Source organism: Lipophrys pholis, assembly GCF_963383615.2.
Source record: "Lipophrys pholis genome assembly, contig: SCAFFOLD_41, whole genome shotgun sequence".
NCBI classification, from domain to species: domain Eukaryota; kingdom Metazoa; phylum Chordata; class Actinopteri; order Blenniiformes; family Blenniidae; genus Lipophrys; species Lipophrys pholis.
In genome coordinates, this window is record NW_028291851.1 from 73509 (window position 1) to 92685 (window position 19177).

Sequence of the window (19177 nt, forward strand, 5' to 3'; positions counted from 1 at the left end):
ACCTTGCTGGGTTCCACGCTGCCTCTGGGGAACAAGTAAAGGCTAAACCTTGCTGGGTTCCACGCTGCCTCTGGGGAACAAGTATGACTAAACCTTGCTGGGTTCCACGCTGCCTCTGGAGAACAACTACAGATTAAACTTTGCTGGGTTCCACGCTGCCTCTGGGGAACAAGTAAAGGCTAAACCTTGCTGGGTTCCACGCTGCCTCTGGAGAACAACTACAGATTAAACCTTGCTGGGTTCTACGCTGCCTCTGGGGAACAAGTACAGATTAAACATTGCTGGGTTCCACGCTGCCTCTGGGGAACAAGTATGACGAAACCTTGCTGGGTTCCACGCTGCCTCTGGGGAAAAACTACAGACCAAACCTTGCTGGGTTCCACGCTGCCTCTGGAGAACAACTACAGATTAAACCTTGCTGGGTTCCACGCTGCCTCTGGGGAACAACTACAGACCAAACCTTGCTGGGTTCCACGCTGCCTCTGGAGAACAACTACAGATTAAACCTTGCTGGGTTCCACGCTGCCTCTGGGGAACAAGTATGACTAAACCTTGCTGGGTTCCACGCTGCCTCTGGGGAACAAGTAAAGGCTAAACCTTGCTGGGTTCCACGCTGCCTCTGGGGAACAAGTATGACTAAACCTTGCTGGGTTCCACGCTGCCTCTGGGGAACAAGTACAGACTAAACCTTGCTGGGTTCCACGCTGCCTCTGGGGAACAAGTACAGACTAAACCTTGCTGGGTTCCACGCTGCCTCTGGGTGATGGAGGAATGCTGAAGAGGTGATGGAGAAAACCTGGAGCGGTGATGGAGGAATCCTGGAGAGGTGATGGAAGAATGCTGGAGAGGTGATGGAGGAAGTGTCACACTGTGGAGCGGTGATGGAGGAACCATGAGAAGGTGATGGGGGAATCCTGGAGAGGTGATGGAGAAACCATGGAAAGGTGATGGAGGCATCCTGGAGAAGTGATGGAGGAACTATAGAGGGGTGATGGAGGAAATCTGGAGAGGTGATGGAGGAATCCTGGAGAGGTGATGGGGAAATCCTGGAGAGGTGATGGAGGAACCCTGGAGAGGTGAAGGAGGAATCCTGGAGAGGTGATGGAGGAATGCTGGAGAGGTGATGGAGGAACCCTGGAGAGATGATGAAGGAATCCTGGAGCGGTGATGGAGGAATGCTGGAGAGGTGATGGAGGAACCCTGGAGAGATGATGAAGGAATCCTGGAGCGGTGATGGAGGAATGCTGGAGAGGTGATGGAGGAACCCTGGAGAGGTGATGGAGGAATCCTGGAGAGGTGATGGAGGAATGCTGGAGAGGTGATGGAGGAACCCTGGAGAGGTGATGGAGGAACCCTGGAGAGGTGATGGAGGAATCCTGGAGAGGTGATGGAGGAACCACGGAGAGGTGAAAGACGAAATCTGGAGAGGTGATGGAGAAACCATGGTGAGGTGATGGAGAAACCATGGTGAGGTGATGGAGGAACCTTGGAGAGGTGATGGGGGAATCTATAAGAGAAAACCAGAGATAATCCTGAAGTTTACTAGATAAGAGAAAACCAGAGTTAATCCTGGAGTTACCTAGGTAAGAGAAAACCAGAGTTAATCCTGAAGTTACCTGGATAAGAGAAAACCAGAGTTAATCCTGAGGTTTACTAGATAAGAGTAAACCAGAGTTAATCCTGAAGTTACCTAGATAAGAGTAAACAAGAGTTAATCCTGAAGTTATCTAGATAAGAGTAAACCAGAGTTAATCCTGAAGTTACCTAGATAAGAGTAAACCAGAGGTAATCCTGAAGTTACCTGGAAAAGAGTAAACCAGAGTTAATCCTGAAGTTACCTAGATAAGAGTAAACAAGAGTTAATCCTGAAGTTACCTGGAAAAGAGTAAACCAGAGTTAATCCTGAAGTTACCTAGATAAGAGTAAACCAGAGTTAATCCTGAAGTTACCTAGATAAGAGAAAACCAGAGTTAATCCTGAAGTTATCTCCAAAAGGGAAAATCCAGCGTCGTAGTACAGACCTCTGAATTAATGGAGCCACAGAGTGAGCATGAACACTTTACTGCATGTAATACACACTGCATGGTGAGAGAGGGGCGAGCTACACTAATGTAATACACACTGCATGGTGAGAGAGGGGCGAGCTACACTAATGTAATACACACTGCATGGTGAGAGAGGGGCGAGCTACACTAATGTAATACACACTGCATGGTGAGAGAGGGGCGAGCTACACTAATGTAATACACACTGCATGGTGAGAGAGGGGCGAGCTACACTAATGTAATACACACTGCATGGTGAGAGAGGGGCGAGCTACACTGGTGAGAGAGGGGCGAGCTACACTAATGTAATACACACTGCATGGTGAGAGAGGGGCGAGCTACACTAATGTAATACACACTGCATGGTGAGAGAGGGGCGAGCTACACTAATGTAATACACACTGCATGGTGAGAGAGGGGCGAGCTACACTAATGCAATACACACTGCATGGTGAGAGAGGGGCGAGCTACACTAATGCAATACACACTGCATGGTGAGAGAGGGGCGAGCTACACTAATGTAATACACACTGCATTGAGAGAGAGGGGCGAGCTACACTAATGTAATACACACTGCATGGTGAGAGAGGGGCGAGCTACACTAATGTAATACACACTGCATGGTGAGAGAGGGGCGAGCTACACTAATGTAATACACACTGCATGGTGAGAGAGGGGCGAGCTACACTAATGTAATACACACTGCGTGGTGAGAGAGGGGCGAGCTACACTAATGTAATACACACTGTGTGGTGAGAGAGGGGCGAGCTACACTAATGTAATACACACTGTGTGGTGAGAGAGGGGCGAGCCACGGTGAGAGAGGAGTGAAATAAAATAAAATAAAATACTCACAGTAACTATGTACTCTATAAGAGGAAGTTTTAGTCACAGACTTATCTTAAAGAATTAATAACATACTTTGCATGCAGTCCTTTCTGATGACACCAGGGGGCGCTCAGCCCTGTGCTGCTGATGACTAGTCGCCCGTGGACGTTATAACTTCTGTTGTAAAAGTGAACTCAGTAAACCCGCCGACCGGAAATGGACGCTCTTACTCTGAAGGGCAGAAACGGGAACCCAGTTGTTGTAAACAAACGAAGATAGAATACGCTCTCTCTCTCTCTCTCTCTCTCTCTCTCTCTCTCTCTCTCTCTCTCTCTCTCTCTCTCTCTCTCTCTCTCTCTCTCTCTCTCTCTCTCTCTCTCTCTCAGAGAGCAGGTCAGCGGTCACCGACAGCAGGAGAAGCTCAGTGCAACTCGGTTTGTTCCTTTGATCAACTCAGTGAGTAACTTACTGTGTGTGTGTCTGTAGTGTGTGTGTCTGTAGTGTGTCTGTAGTGTGTGTGTAGTGTGTGTGTCTGTAGTGTGTGTGTCTGTAGTGTGTGTGTCTGTAGTGTGTCTGTAGTGTGTGTGTCTGTAGTGTGTGTGTCTGTAGTGTGTGTGTAGTGTGTGTGTCTGTAGTGTGTGTGTCTGTAGTGTGTCTGTAGTGTGTGTGTCTGTAGTGTGTCTGTAGTGTGTGTGTCTGTAGTGTGTGTGTCTGTTTGTGTGTGTCTGTAGTGTGTCTGTGCGCGTGTGTGTGTAATGTGTGTGTGTGTTTGTGTGTGCGTGTGTGTTTGTGTATGTCTGTAGTGTGTGTAATGTGTGTGTGTGTCTGTAGTGTGTCTGTGCACGTGTGTGTAATGTGTGTGTGTGTTTGTGTATGTCTGTAGTGTGTGTGTGTTTGTGTGTGTAATGTGTGTGTGTGTCTGTAGTGTGTCTGTGCGCGTGTGTGTAATGTGTGTGTGTGTGTGTGTTGTTGACCCGACCTTTGTATTGAGGAAAAAGATCAAATCTAATCTAATCATTAGTAGTGTGGGCATAGACATACACACATAGACATACACACATAGACATACACACATAGACATACACACATAGACATACATACATAGACATACATACATAGACATACACACATAGACATACACACATAGACATATACACATAGACATACACACATAGACATACACACATAGACATATACACATAGACATACACACATAGACATATACACATAGACATACACACATAGACATACACACATAGACATATACACATAGACATACACACATAGACATACACACATAGACATACACACATAGACATATACACATAGACATATACACATAGACATACACATAGACATATACACATAGACATATACACATAGACATACACACATAGACATACACACATAGACATACACACATAGACACACACATAGACATACACACATAGACATACATACATAGACATACACACATAGACATACACACATAGACATACACACATAGACATATACACATAGACATACACACATAGACATACACACACAGACATACAAACATAGACATAGACTATAGACATACACACATAGACATACACACATAGACATACACACATAGACACACACATAGACATACACACATAGACATACACACATGGACATACACACATAGACATACACACATAGACATATACACATAGACATACACACATAGACATACACACACAGACATACACACATAGACATACACACATAGACATACACACGTAGATATAGACTATAGACATAGACTATAGACATACACACATAGACATACACACATAGACACACACATAGACATACACACATAGACATACACACATGGACATACACACATAGACATACACACATAGACATATACACATAGACATACACACATAGACATACACACACAGACATACACACACAGACATACAAACATAGACATAGACTATAGACATACACACATAGACATACACACATAGACATACACACATAGACATACACACCTTTAGACATACACACATAGACATACACACATAGACATACACACCTTTAGACATACACACATAGACATAGACACATAGACATACACACATAGACATACACACATAGACATACATACATAGACATACATACATAGACATACACACATAGACATACACACATAGACATACACACACAGACATACAAACATAGACATAGACTATAGACATACACACATAGACATACACACATAGACATACACACCTTTAGACATACACACATAGACATACCTACCTTTAGACATACACACATAGATATACACACATAGACATACCTACCTTTAGACATACACACATAGACATACACTCATAGACATACACACATAGACACACACATAGACATACACACATGGACATACACACATAGACATACACACATAGACATACACACATAGACATATACATTAGACGCCGCACAGCCTGTGTCCGCCCAGCGCTCCGATACGTCAGAGCGGCCGCCATCTTGTGAGGGGCAAGTCTGCCCCGTCAGCCTAAACAAGTCTGTGTGACAGCGACGTGTTTCTGAAGGAAACCAGGCAAATATACATTTACAGGACGGTGAGGAATCATTGCTCTCATTTTTAATCTATTAAATTAAAAAGTATTTCATTTATATATTTATTTAATGTAGCATACTAATAGAAAGTCCAGAGAGGACATGGAAGCAGTCTGAAGATGGGACATTGGGACGCTGTCCTCTCCTTTTAGAGCAACATGATGGAGCCATGACAACAATATATAAAGTCTTTATTTACACACAATGGGACATTTATGGACAATGAACATGTACATTATAAAGTTATTACTTTTTTGTGGAACAATTTTAGATTCTTTTTAACATATTTACACACAATAACATATTTACCTATTATTCTTTCATTTATTTGTACATAGTTACCTTTAATATTACATAGAAAATACTAGTTAGATATTTACCTATTCCATATTTATTTACTGACACATTTATCTATTATTCCATATTATATGACATATTCTCTTCTAGCTCTTCAGTTATTAGATGTTTCCCTCTCAGTTCCTCCAGAAGACCCCCCACTGTGCTCTTTGCCCTCCGTTCTCCATCTCTTCATTCCTCTCCTCTCTTCTCAGACTCTCCACCTCGGCCATGGCTTCACTGAGTCTGGCTGTCAGAGCATCAGGACATGTGGGCAGTGATAGGAGAGGTCCTAGTGAGGACCAGATGGACCTGTTCAGAGTCCTGTGTTATCACATTCATTCACTGCTTGTTCAACGTGCAACCAGTTGATCTGCTCTCCTAATCAATATATATAATAATACTGTCTGTGTACATGTCAGTATGTCTAACAGGAGTGAGGGGTGACATGTTGCTCAGCTGTTTGAGAACAGCCAGACAGAACTTCCTACTGGGACCAGGCTGAGGTTCTCCTGCTGGAACAGGCGGGGAACAGTACACTGACTGGTTCTGAGGTTCTCCTGCTGGAACAGGCGGGGAACAGTACACTGACTGGTTCTGAGGTTCTCCTGCTGGAACAGGCGGGGAACAGAACACTGACTGGTTCTGAGACGCTGGTTCTTTAGAAATGTAATCTTCTCCACACTGTAACTAAAAGAGCCTCCGTCAGATGAACCCAATAGACCTTGATATTGTTGTTGTTGTTTGAGGGCGAGCTTCAGCCAGGGACTAGAGAGAACCAGGGCTCCAGCTCATGTGTGTATATGTCTATGGTCTAGTGTGTATATGTCTATGGTCAAGTGTGTATATGTCTATGGTCTAGTGTGTATATGTCTGTGGTCCAGTGTGTATATGTCTATGGTCTAGTGTGTATATGTCTATGTTCTAGTGTGTATATGTCTATGGTCTAGTGTGTATATGTCTATGGTCTAGTGTGTATATGTTATGGTCCAGTGTGTATATGTCTATGGTCTAGTGTGTATATGTCTATGGTCCAGTGTGTATATGTCTATGGTCTAGTGTGTATATGTCTATGGTCTAGTGTGTATATGTCTATGGTCCAGTGTGTATATGTCTATGGTCTAGTGTGTATATGTCTATGGTCTAGTGTGTATATGTCTGTGGTCCAGTGTGTATATGTCTATGGTCTAGTGTGTATATGTCTATGTTCTAGTGTGTATATGTCTATGGTCTAGTGTGTATATGTCTATGGTCTAGTGTGTATATGTTATGGTCCAGTGTGTATATGTCTATGGTCTAGTGTGTATATGTCTATGGTCTAGTGTGTATATGTCTATGGTCTAGTGTGTATATGTTATGGTCCAGTGTGTATATGTCTATGGTCCAGTGTGTATATGTCTATGGTCCAGTGTGTATATGTCTATGGTCTAGTGTGTATATGTCTATGGTCTAGTGTGTATATGTTATGGTCCAGTGTGTATATGTCTATGGTCCAGTGTGTATATGTCTATGGTCTAGTCTGTATATGTCTATGGTCTAGTCTGTATATGTCTGGGGCGGGGCTTGTGCCCGTGCCTTCCTTGTAGTGGCCCATTCTGATTGGCTGTGAGAATCACCACAGTGAGAATCACCACAGTGAGAATCACCACAGTGAGAATCATCACAGTGAGAATCACCACAGTGAGAATCACCACAGTGAGAATCCCAGTGAGAATCACCACAGTGAGAATCACCACAGTGAGAATCACCACAGTGAGAATCCCAGTGAGAATCACCACAGTGAGAATCACCACAGTGAGAATCATCTCTTGTCTTTCCCTCTGAATTTCCAGGTGAGAAAGAGTGAATAAATCAACCGTCTCTGATATAACAGCTTTTCTCAAACAGTCGTTAACCTTTACTTTATCCAGTGGTGATAAGCCACTTAGAACCATGGTTCTAAGGGTTCTAATCTGGAGGGATTTGAATCGATTTAAGTTCATTTACCTAAAGTTAATAAAGGTTGAACTCTGATTGGACAGGTATGGACACACTGATGTGTCCTCCAGTCAGAGTGTCCCTGTTTACCTTCACGCTCCAACTCACCAGGACACGTCCCACAGGGACTGGATGGAGCAGGTGTGCAGCTCCTCATTAACATAATCCTCCAGGTCAAAGTTCAGTCCAATGTCCTCCCTGTCCTTCCTTTAACTAGTCTCATCAACCCGGCGTCAGCAGGGACAGGTAACCTCTGTTCAAACGGTAGTGGAGCTCCGTAGGTGGGTTAACTTTAATGTCAAGATGACACCTGGTTAAAGTTAACCCAGTTTAGAACAACAAGATAACACCTGGTTAAAGTTAACCCAGTTTAGAACAAGATAACATCTGGTTAAAGTTAACCCAGTTTAGAACAACAAGATAACACCTGGTTAAAGTTAACCCAGTTTAGAGCAACAAGATAACACCTGGTTAAAGTTAACCCAGTTTAGAACTACAAGATAACACCTGGTTAAAGTTAACCCAGTTTAGAACAAGATAACATCTGGTTAAAGTTAACCCAGTTTAGAACTACAAGATAACACCTGGTTAAAGTTAACCCAGTTTAGAGCAACAAGATAACACCTGGTTAAAGTTAACCCAGTTTAGAACAACAAGATAACACCTGGTTAAAGTTAACCCAGTTTAGAACAACAAGATAACACCTGGTTAAAGTTAACCCAGTTTAGAACAAGATAACATCTGGTTAAAGTTAACCCAGTTTAGAACAACAAGATAACATCTGGTTAAAGTTAACCCAGTTTAGAACAACAAGATGACACCTGGTTAAAGTTAACCCAGTTTAGAACAACAAGATAACATCTGGTTAAAGTTAACCCAGTTTAGAACAACAAGATAACACCTGGTTAAAGTTAACCCAGTTTAGAACAAGATAACACCTGGTTAAAGTTAACCCAGTTTAGAACAACAAGATAACATCTGGTTAAAGTTAACCCAGTTTAGAACAACAAGATGACACCTGGTTAAAGTTAACCCAGTTTAGAACTACAAGATAACACCTGGTTAAAGTTAACCCAGTTTAGAACAAGATAACATCTGTTTAAAGTTAACCCAGTTTAGAACAACAAGATAACACCTGGTTAAAGTTAACCCAGTTTAGAACTACAAGATAACACCTGGTTAAAGTTAACCCAGTTTAGAACAAGATAACATCTGGTTAAAGTTAACCCAGTTTAGAACAACAAGATGACACCTGGTTAAAGTTAACCCAGTTTAGAACTACAAGATAACACCTGGTTAAAGTTAACCCAGTTTAGAACTACAAGATAACACCTGGTTAAAGTTAACCCAGTTTAGAACAAGATAACATCTGGTTAAAGTTAACCCAGTTTAGAACAACAAGATAACACCTGGTTAAAGTTAACCCAGTTTAGAACAACAAGATAACACCTGGTTAAAGTTAACCCAGTTTAGAACAACAAGATAACACCTGGTTAAAGTTAACCCAGTTTAGAACTACAAGATAACACCTGGTTAAAGTTAACCCAGTTTAGAACAACAAGATGACACCTGGTTAAAGTTAACCCAGTTTAGAACTACAAGATAACACCTGGTTAAAGTTAACCCAGTTTAGAACAACAAGATGACACCTGGTTAAAGTTAACCCAGTTTAGAACAACAAGATGACACCTGGTTAAAGTTAACCCAGTTTAGAACTACAAGATAACACCTGGTTAAAGTTAACCCAGTTTAGAACAACAAGATAACACCTGGTTAAAGTTAACCCAGTTTAGAACAACAAGATAACACCTGGTTAAAGTGAACCCAGTTTAGAACAACAAGATAACACCTGGTTAAAGTGAACCCAGTTTAGAACAACCGGGCCCTGGTTGTCTCTTTATGGTTCTCATGTTGTGTCTCCATGGTTCTCATGGTTCCAGGCTCCAGGATGCAGCAGCTGCTGGCAGACCTTCCCTCGGGGCCGCTGGACGTCTACAGGAAGACGTCGTCCTTCGACTGGAAGCAGATGTGTCTTTTCTTAGACGGACAGGAAGTTGTGAAGTTCAAGGTGCGACTGCTTCCTGTGGCTAACGCTAACGGCTAAGACAAGACAAACACTAACATTACTCCAATAACTACAGTAATTATAAACTACAGTAACTATTAACTACAGTAACTCCAATAACTACAGTACCTCTTAACTACAGTAACTCCTGGTGACGGAGGTGGTGACTGAGGTCTTTCTCCTGGTGAGGGAGGTGTTTCTCCTGGTGAGAGGTGTTTCTCCTGGTGAGAGGTGTTTCTCCTGGTGAGGGAGGTGTTTCTCCTGGTGACGGAGGTGTTTCTCCTGGTGAGAGGTGTTTCTCCTGGTGAGAGGTGTTTCTCCTGGTGAGAGGTGTTTCTCCTGGTGAGAGGTGTTTCTCCTGGTGAGGGAGGTGTTTCTCCTGGTGAGAGGTGTTTCTCCTGGTGAGAGGTGTTTCTCCTGGTGAGGGAGGTGTTTCTCCTGGTGACGGAGGTGTTTCTCCTGGTGACGGAGGTGTTTCTCCTGGTGACGGAGGTGTTTCTCCAGGTGAGAGGTCTTTCTCCAGGTGAGGGAGGTGTTTCTCCTGGTGAGAGGTGTTTCTCCTGGTGACAGGTCTTTCTCCAGGTGACGGAGGTGTTTCTCCTGGTGACAGGTCTTTCTCCAGGTGAGGGAGGTGTTTCTCCTGGTGAGAGGTGTTTCTCCTGGTGAGAGGTGTTTCTCCTGGTGAGAGGTGTTTCTCCTGGTGAGAGGTGTTTTTCCTGGTGACGGAGGTGTTTCTCCTGGTGAGAGGTGTTTCTCCTGGTGACAGAGGTTTTTCTCCTGGTGAGAGGTCTTTCTCCAGGTGACGGAGGTGTTTCTCCTGGTGAGAGGTCTTTCTCCAGGTGACGGAGGTGTTTCTCCTGGTGACAGGTCTTTCTCCTGGTGAGAGGTGTTTCTCCAGGTGACGGAGGTGTTTCTCCTGGTGAGAGGTGTTTCTCCTGGTGACAGAGGTTTTTCTCCTGGTGAGAGGTCTTTCTCCAGGTGACGGAGGTGTTTCTCCTGGTGACAGGTCTTTCTCCTGGTGAGAGGTGTTTCTCCAGGTGACGGAGGTGTTTCTCCTGGTGAGAGGTGTTTCTCCTGGTGACAGAGGTTTTTCTCCTGGTGAGAGGTCTTTCTCCAGGTGACGGAGGTGTTTCTCCTGGTGACAGGTTTTTCTCCTGGTGACAGGTTTTTCTCCTGGTGAGAGGTGTTTCTCCTGGTGAGGGAGGTGTTTCTCCTGGTGACAGGTTTTTCTCCTGGTGAGAGGTGTTTCTCCTGGTGAGGGAGGTGTTTCTCCTGGTGAGGGAGGTGTTTCTCCTGGTGACAGGTTTTTCTCCTGGTGAGGGAGGTAGTGACGGTGGTGTTTCTCCTGGTGACGGAGGTAGTGACGGAGGTGTTTCTCCTGGTGAGGGAGGTGTTTCTCCTGGTGACAGAGGTTTTTCTCCTGGTGAGAGGTGTTTCTCCTGGTGACAGGTTTTTCTCCTGGTGAGGGAGGTAGTGACGGTGGTGTTTCTCCTGGTGACGGAGGTAGTGACGGAGGTGTTTCTCCTGGTGAGGGAGGTGTTTCTCCTGGTGAGAGGTGTTTCTCCTGGTGAGGGAGGTGTTTCTCCTGGTGACAGGTTTTTCTCCTGGTGAGAGGTCTTTCTCCTGGTGAGAGGTGTTTCTCCTGGTGAGGGAGGTGTTTCTCCTGGTGACAGGTTTTTCTCCTGGTGAGGGAGGTAGTGACGGTGGTGTTTCTCCTGGTGACGGAGGTAGTGACGGAGGTGTTTCTCCTGGTGAGGGAGGTGTTTCTCCTGGTGACAGAGGTTTTTCTCCTGGTGAGAGGTGTTTCTCCTGGTGACAGGTTTTTCTCCTGGTGAGGGAGGTAGTGACGGTGGTGTTTCTCCTGGTGACGGAGGTAGTGACGGAGGTGTTTCTCCTGGTGAGGGAGGTGTTTCTCCTGGTGACAGAGGTTTTTCTCCTGGTGAGAGGTGTTTCTCCTGGTGACAGGTTTTTCTCCTGGTGAGGGAGGTAGTGACGGTGGTGTTTCTCCTGGTGACGGAGGTAGTGACGGAGGTGTTTCTCCCCACAGCAACATGTGTTCAGGACTCTGGAGAACGACCCGCTGTTCGCCCGTCAACCTGGCGAAGATGTTTCCATGGAGATGAAGAGAGAGCTCACCTTCTTAAGGTACGTCCTGAACAACCAGGCTCCTCCATAATCTCCTTCATCATCTCCTCCATCATCTCTTCCTGCAGGGTGAAGCAGCTGCTCCGCTACAACTTCCTGTCTGAGGAGGAAGTGATGTCAGACCCCTGGAAGGGTGTGGCACTGCAGGACTCGCTGGGAATGTATGACTGGGCCATGTCAGCCAAGGCCTCGCTGCACACCGGGGTGAGTGGCCTGGTCCTACAGGTCGGTCTCTGGTCCTACAGGTCCTACAGGTCGGTCTCTGGTCCTACAGGTCGGTCTCTGGTCCTACAGGTAGGTCTCTGGTCCTACGGGTCGGTCTCTGGTCCTACAGGTCCGTCTCGTCCGTCTCTGGTCCTACAGGACCTACAGGTCGGTCTCTGGTCCGACAGGTCGGTCTCTGGTCCTACAGGTAAGTCTCTGGTCTCTGGTCCTACAGGTCGGTCTCTGGTCCTACAGGTCGGTCTCTGGTCCTACTGGTCCTACAGGTCGGTCTCTGGTCCTACTGGTCCTACAGGTTGGTCTCTGGTCTTACAGGTTGGTCTCTAGTCCTACAGGTTGGTCTCGTCAGTACTCGTTACCTTGGTGTCATATCAGTACTCATTACCTTGGTGTCACGTCAGTACTCGTTACCTTGGTGTCACATTAGTACTCATTACCTTGGTGTCACGCCAGTACTGTTACCTTGGTGTCACATTAGTACTCGTTACCTTGGTGTCACATCAGTACTCGTTTCCTTGGTGTCACATTAGTACTCGTTACCTTGGTGTCACATCAGTACTCGTTACCTTGGTGTCACATCAGTACTCGTTACCTTGGTGTCACATTAGTACTCGTTACCTTGGTGTCACATCAGTACTGTTACCTTGGTGTCACATCAGTACTCGTTACCTTGGTGTCACATCAGTACTCCTTACCTTGGTGTCACATTAGTATTCGTTACCTTGGTGTCACATCAGTACTGTTACCTTGGTGTCACATCAGTACTCGATACCTTGATGTCACATTAGTACTCCTTACCTTGGTGTCACATCAGTACTCGTTACCTTGGTGTCACATTAGTACTCGTTTCCTTGGTGTCACATCAGTACTCGTTACCTTGGTGTCACATTAGTACTCGTTACCTTGGTGTCACGTCAGTACTGTTACCTTGGTGTCACATCAGTACTGTTACCTTGATGTCACATTAGTACTCGTTACCTTGGTGTCACATTAGTACTGTTACCTTGGTGTCACATTAGTACTCGTTACCTTGGTGTCACATCAGTACTGTTACCTTGGTGTCACATTAGTACTGTTACCTTGGTGTCACATTAGTACTCGTTACCTTGGTGTCACATTAGTACTCGTTACCTTGGTGTCACGTCAGTACTGTTACCTTGGTGTCACATCAGTACTGTTACCTTGGTGTCACATTAGTACTGTTACCTTGGTGTCACATTAGTACTCGTTACCTTGGTGTCACATTAGTACTCGTTTCCTTGGTGTCACATCAGTACTCGTTACCTTGGTGTCACATTAGTACTCGTTTCCTTGGTGTCACATCAGTACTCGTTACCTTGGTGTCACATTAGTACTCGTTACCTTGGTGTCACATTAGTACTCCTTACCTTGGTGTCACATCAGTAGTGTTACCTTGGTGTCACATCAGTACTGTTACCTTGGTGTCACATTATTACTCGTTACCTTGGTGTCACATTAGTACTGTTACCTTGGTGTCACATTAGTACTCGTTACCTTGGTGTCACATCAGTACTGTTACCTTGGTGTCACATTAGTACTGTTACCTTGGTGTCACATTAGTACTCGTTACCTTGGTGTCACATTAGTACTCGTTACCTTGGTGTCACATCAGTACTGTTACCTTGGTGTCACATCAGTACTGTTACCTTGGTGTCACATTAGTACTCGTTACCTTGGTGTCACATTAGTACTCGTTACCTTGGTGTCACATCAGTACTGTTACCTTGGTGTCACGTCAGTACTGTTACCTTGGTGTCACGTCAGTACTGTTACCTTGGTGTCACATCAGTACTGTTACCTTGGTGTCACATCAGTACTGTTACCTTGGTGTCACATCAGTACTGTTACCTTGGTGTCACATCAGTACTGTTACCTTGGTGTCACATCAGTACTGTTACCTTGGTGTCACATTAGTACTCGTTACCTCGACATGTCTGTTTGGTCCCGTTGTCCCTTCACTCCCTGATGTTTCCACTAAAAGACGTTTTGTGTTTCAGATGTTTGCAGGAACTGTTTCCAGCACGGGATCCAGTCGCCATGACGACTTTGTAAAAAGTGCTAAAGACATGACGGTAGGATGCTTCATTCCTTCTATAGACTTTCTCATAGACCTCAGGAAGACTCAGTCCACTCGGCATGAGAAGATGAGAAGTTTCTCTTCACCTCTTTCTCAGATCTTCGGATGCTTCGCACTGACTGAGGTCAGTCATGGCAGCAACACCAGAGCCTTGAGAACCACTGCGACCTATGACCCCTCCACCCAGGTAACACACACAGTTTGTGATCTTCTTCTTCTTCTTCTCTCCTCCAAGAGTTTGTGATGTTCTTCTTCTTCTTCTTCTTCTTCTTCTCTCCTCCAGGAGTTTGTGATGTTCTTCTTCTTCTCTCCTCCTGGAGTTTGTGATGTTCTTCTTCTTCTTCTCTCCTCCAGGAGTTTGTGATGTTCTTCTTCTTCTTCTCTCCTCCAGGAGTTTGTGATGTTCTTCTTCTTCTCTCCTCCAGGAGTTTGTGACGTTCTTCTTCTTCTCTCCTCCAGGAGTTTGTGACGTTCTTCTTCTTCTCTCCTCCAGGAGTTTGTGATGTTCTTCTTCTTCTCTCCTCCAGGAGTTTGTGATGTTCTTCTTCTTCTTCTCTCCTCCAGGAGTTTGTGATGTTCTTCTTCTTCTTCTCTCCTCCAGGAGTTTGTGATGTTCTTCTTCTTCTTCTTCTCTCCTCCAGGAGTTTGTGATGTTCTTCTTCTTCTCTCCTCCAGGAGTTTGTGATGTTCTTCTTCTTCTTCTTCTCTCCTCCAGGAGTTTGTGATGTTCTTCTTCTTCTCTCCTCCAGGAGTTTGTGATGTTCTTCTTCTTCTCTCCTCCAGGAGTTTGTGATGTTCTTCTTCTTCTTCTTATCTCCTCCAGGAGTTTGTGATGTTCTTCTTCTTCTCTCCTCCAGGAGTTTGTGATGTTCTTCTTCTTCTTCTTCTCTCCTCCAGGAGTTTGTGATGTTCTTCTTCTTCTTCTTCTCTCCTCCAGGAGTTTGTGATGTTCTTCTTCTCTCCTCCAGGAGTTTGTGATGTTCTTCTTCTTATCTCCTCCAGGGGTTTGTGATCTTCTTCTTCTTCTTCTCTCCTCCAGGAGTTTGTGATGTTCTTCTTCTTCTTCTCTCCTCCAGGAGTTTGTGATGTTCTTCTTCTTCTCTCCTCCAGGAGTTTGTGATCTTCTTCTTCTTCTTCTCTCCTCCAGGGGTTTGTGATCTTCTTCTTCTTCTTCTCTCCTCCAGGAGTTTGTGACGTTCTTCTTCTTATCTCCTCCAGGAGTTTGTGATGTTCTTCTTCTTCTCTCCTCCAGGAGTTTGTGATGTTCTTCTTCTTCTCTCCTCCAGGAGTTTGTGATCAACTCCCCAGACTTTGAAGCTGCTAAGTTCTGGGTCGGTAACCTTGGTAAGACGGCGACTCACGCTGTGGTGTTCGCTCAGCTCTACACTCCGGACCAGGAGTGTCACGGCCTGCACTCCTTCATCGTGCAGGTAGGCTCCTCTTCCTCCTCCTTCTCCTCCTCTTCATCCTCCTCTACCTCCATCTCCTCCTCCTCCTCTTCTTCCTACTCTTCTTCTTCTTCCTCCTGCTACTCCTCTTCATCCTCCTCTACCTCCATCTCCTCCTCCTCCTCTTCTTCCTACTCTTCTTCCTCTTCCTCCTGCTGCTCCTCTTCATCCTCCTCTACCTCCATCTCCTCCTCCTCCTCTTCTTCCTACTCTTCTTCCTCTTCCTCCACAGCGGCAGATGTCACATGACTCTCAGCAGCTTCAGGTTTGATGAACAAGCAGATCAATAGATTGAGTCTGGTTACATCCTAGTGGCTCCATAGTCCTCAGCATAGTGACCTACATCCTAGTGGCTCCATAGTCCTCAGCATAGTGACCTACATCCTAGTGGCTCCATAGTCCTCAGCATAGTGACCTACATCCTAGTGGCTCCATAGTCCTCAGCATAGTGACCTACATCATAGTGGCTCCATAGTCCTCAGCATAGTGACCTACATCCTATTGGCTCCATAGTCCTCAGCATAGTGACCTACCTCCTAGTGGCTCCATAGTCCTCAGCATAGTGACCTACATCCAAGTGGCTCCATAGTCCTCAGCATAGTGACCTACACCCTAGTGGCTCCATACTCCTCAGCATAGCGGCCTACATCCTAGTGGCTACATAGTCCTCAGCACAGTGACCTACATCCTTGTGGCTCCATAGTCCTAGGCATAATGATCTACCTCCTAGTGGCTCCATAGTCCTCAGCATAGTGGCCTACATCCTAGTGGCTACATAGTCCTCAGCACAGTGACCTACATCCTTGTGGCTCCATAGTCCTAGGCATAATGATCTACGTCCTAGTGGCTCCATAGTCCTCAGCATAGTGGCCTACATCCTAGTGGCTCCATAGTCCATAATATCTAGTAATATCAACAGGTTGAAGATTTTCTCGTTCAGTAACTAAAATTTCAATGATTAAAGTAAAGTAACTAAAGACTCAGTGCCACCTAATGTTCAACAGTTACGTCACTGGAATCTTTTCTTGATTCCTCTTGAAGCTGATATCAGTCCGATGGGATTACTCCTGACCCTGGGATTACTCCTGACCCTGGGATTACTCCTGACCCTGGGATTACTCCTGACCCTGGGATTACTCCTGACCCTGGGATTACTGTGCTGCAGGTCAGAGATCCCCGCACCCTGCTGGCACTGCCTGGCGTGATGGTGGGAGACATGGGGAGGAAGCTGGGCCAGAACGGCCTGGACAACGGGTAGGTGTGTGTGTGTGTGTGTGTGTGTGTGTGTGTGTGTGTGTGTGTGTGTGTGTGTGTGTGTGTGTGTGTGTGTGTGTGTGTGTGTGTGTGTGTGTGTGTGTGTGTGTGTGTGTGTGTGTGTGTGTGTGTGTGTGTGTGTGTGTGTGTGTGTGTGTGTGTGTGCTCCACCTCCGCCCTGCAAGCCTCCTGTGGTCTTTGTTGTTCATCAAACACTGCAGAATCTGAAGAGCAGTACCAGGTTCAGCCACGACATGGCGCTATCCTAACCTCCGTGCTGCACCACCAGAGGCAGGCTGCTCAGGGAACGCTCCACTCAGCCAGGTGGCTGTTCAGCGGTTCACTAGACTGTTCACCGGATGGTTCACCAGACGGTTCACCAGGCGGTTCACCCGGCGGTTCACCAGGCTGTTCACCCAGCGGTTCACTAGACCAATCACCAGACGGTTCACCAGGCGGTTCACCAGGCTGTTCACCCAGAGGTTCACTAGACCGTTCACCAGACGGTTCACCAGACGGTTCACCAGGCGGTTCACCCAGCGGTTCACTAGACTGTTCACCCGGTCGGTTCACCAGGCTGTTCACCCAGCGGTTCACTAGACCAATCACCAGACGGTTCACCAGGCGGTTCGCCAGGCTGTTCACCCAGCGGTTCACTAGACTGTTCACCAGGCTGTTCACCAGACGGTTCACCAGGCTGTTCACCCAGCAGTTCACTAGACTGTTCACCAGGTTCTTCACCAGGCTGTTCACCCAGCGGTTCACTAGACCGTTCACCAGACGGTTCACCAGGCGGTTCACCCAGCGGTTCACTAGACTGTTCACCCGGCGGTTAACCAGAGGGTTCACCAGACTGTTCACCCAGCGGTTCACTAGACCAATCACCAGACGGTTCACCATGCGATTCACCAGGCTGTTCACCCAGCGGTTCACTAGACCGTTCACCAGACGGTTCACCAGACGGTTCACCAGGCGGTTCACCAGGCTGTTCACCCAGCGGTTCACTAGACTGTTCACCCGGCGGTTCACCAGGCTGTTCACCCAGCGGTTCACTAGACCAATCACCAGACGGTTCACCAGGCGGTTCACCAGACGGTTCACCAGACGGTTCACCAGGCGGTTCACCCAGCGGTTCACTAGACTGTTCACCCGGCGGTTCACCAGACGGTTCACCAGGCTGTTCACCCAGCGGTTCACTAGACTGTTCACCAGACGGTTCACCAGGCGGTTCACTAGACCAATCACCAGGCGGTTCACCAGGCTGTTCACCCAGCGGTTCACTAGACCGTTCACCAGATGGTTCACCAGACGGTTCACCAGGCGGTTCACCCAGCGGTTCACTAGACTGTTCACCCGGCGGTTCACTAGACTGTTCACCCGGCGGTTCACCAGACGGTTCACCAGGCTGTTCACCCAGCGGTTCACTAGACCAATCACCAGACGGTTCACCAGGCGGTTCACCAGGCTGTTCACCCAGCGGTTCACTAGACCAATCACCAGGCGGTTCACCAGGCGGTTCACCAGGCTGTTCACCCAGCGGTTCACCCGGCGGTTCACCCGACGATTCACCAGGCTGTTCACCCAGCGGTTCACTAGACCAATCACCAGACGGTTCACCAGGCGGTTCACCAGGCTGTTCACCAGGCTGTTCACCCAGCAGTTCACTAGACCAATCACCAGACGGTTCACCAGGCGGTTCACCAGGCTGTTCACCCAGCGGTTCACCAGGCTGTTCACCCAGCAGTTCACTAGACCAATCACCAGACGGTTCACCAGGCGGTTCACCAGGCGGTTCACCAGGCTGTTCACCAGGCTGTTCACCCAGCGGTTCACCCGACGGTTCACCAGACGGTTCACCAGACGGTTCACCAGACGGTTCACCAGACGGTTCACCAGGCGGTTCACCAGGCTGTTCACCCAGCGGTTCACTAGACTGTTCACCAGGCTGTTCATCAGACGGTTCACCAGGCTTTTCACCAGGCTGTTCATCTGCTGGATCACCAGGCTGTTCACCTGCTGGATCACCAGACTGTTCACCTGCTGGATCACCAGACTGTTCACCTGGTGGTTCACCAGACTGTTCACCTGCTGGATCACCAGACTGTTCACCTGCTGGATCACCAGACTGTTCACCTGGTGG

General features: G+C 46.7%; 1 protein-coding gene across 2 annotated transcripts in view; it reads left to right on the top strand.

Moving 5' to 3' along the window:
* The first annotated feature begins 3113 nt into the window (after positions 1 to 3113).
* The window catches only part of acox3 (acyl-CoA oxidase 3, pristanoyl), a 37647-nt gene continuing 21583 nt past the window's right edge, over positions 3114 to 19177 (top strand). Inside the window, exons 1-8 of one of the 2 annotated variants that reach the window (XM_080494136.1) lie at positions 3114 to 3307; positions 9746 to 9873; positions 11918 to 12015; positions 12084 to 12219; positions 14256 to 14330; positions 14433 to 14522; positions 15622 to 15765; positions 16949 to 17037. In XM_080494136.1, coding sequence (XP_080350262.1) covers positions 9754 to 9873; positions 11918 to 12015; positions 12084 to 12219; positions 14256 to 14330; positions 14433 to 14522; positions 15622 to 15765; positions 16949 to 17037 — 752 coding nt within the window. In that variant the 5' untranslated portion in view covers positions 3114 to 3307; positions 9746 to 9753. Of the gene's footprint in view, positions 3330 to 9745; positions 9874 to 11917; positions 12016 to 12083; positions 12220 to 14255; positions 14331 to 14432; positions 14523 to 15621; positions 15766 to 16948; positions 17038 to 19177 lie in introns of both variants that reach the window. The other variant, XM_080494135.1, reaches the window with a different exon arrangement.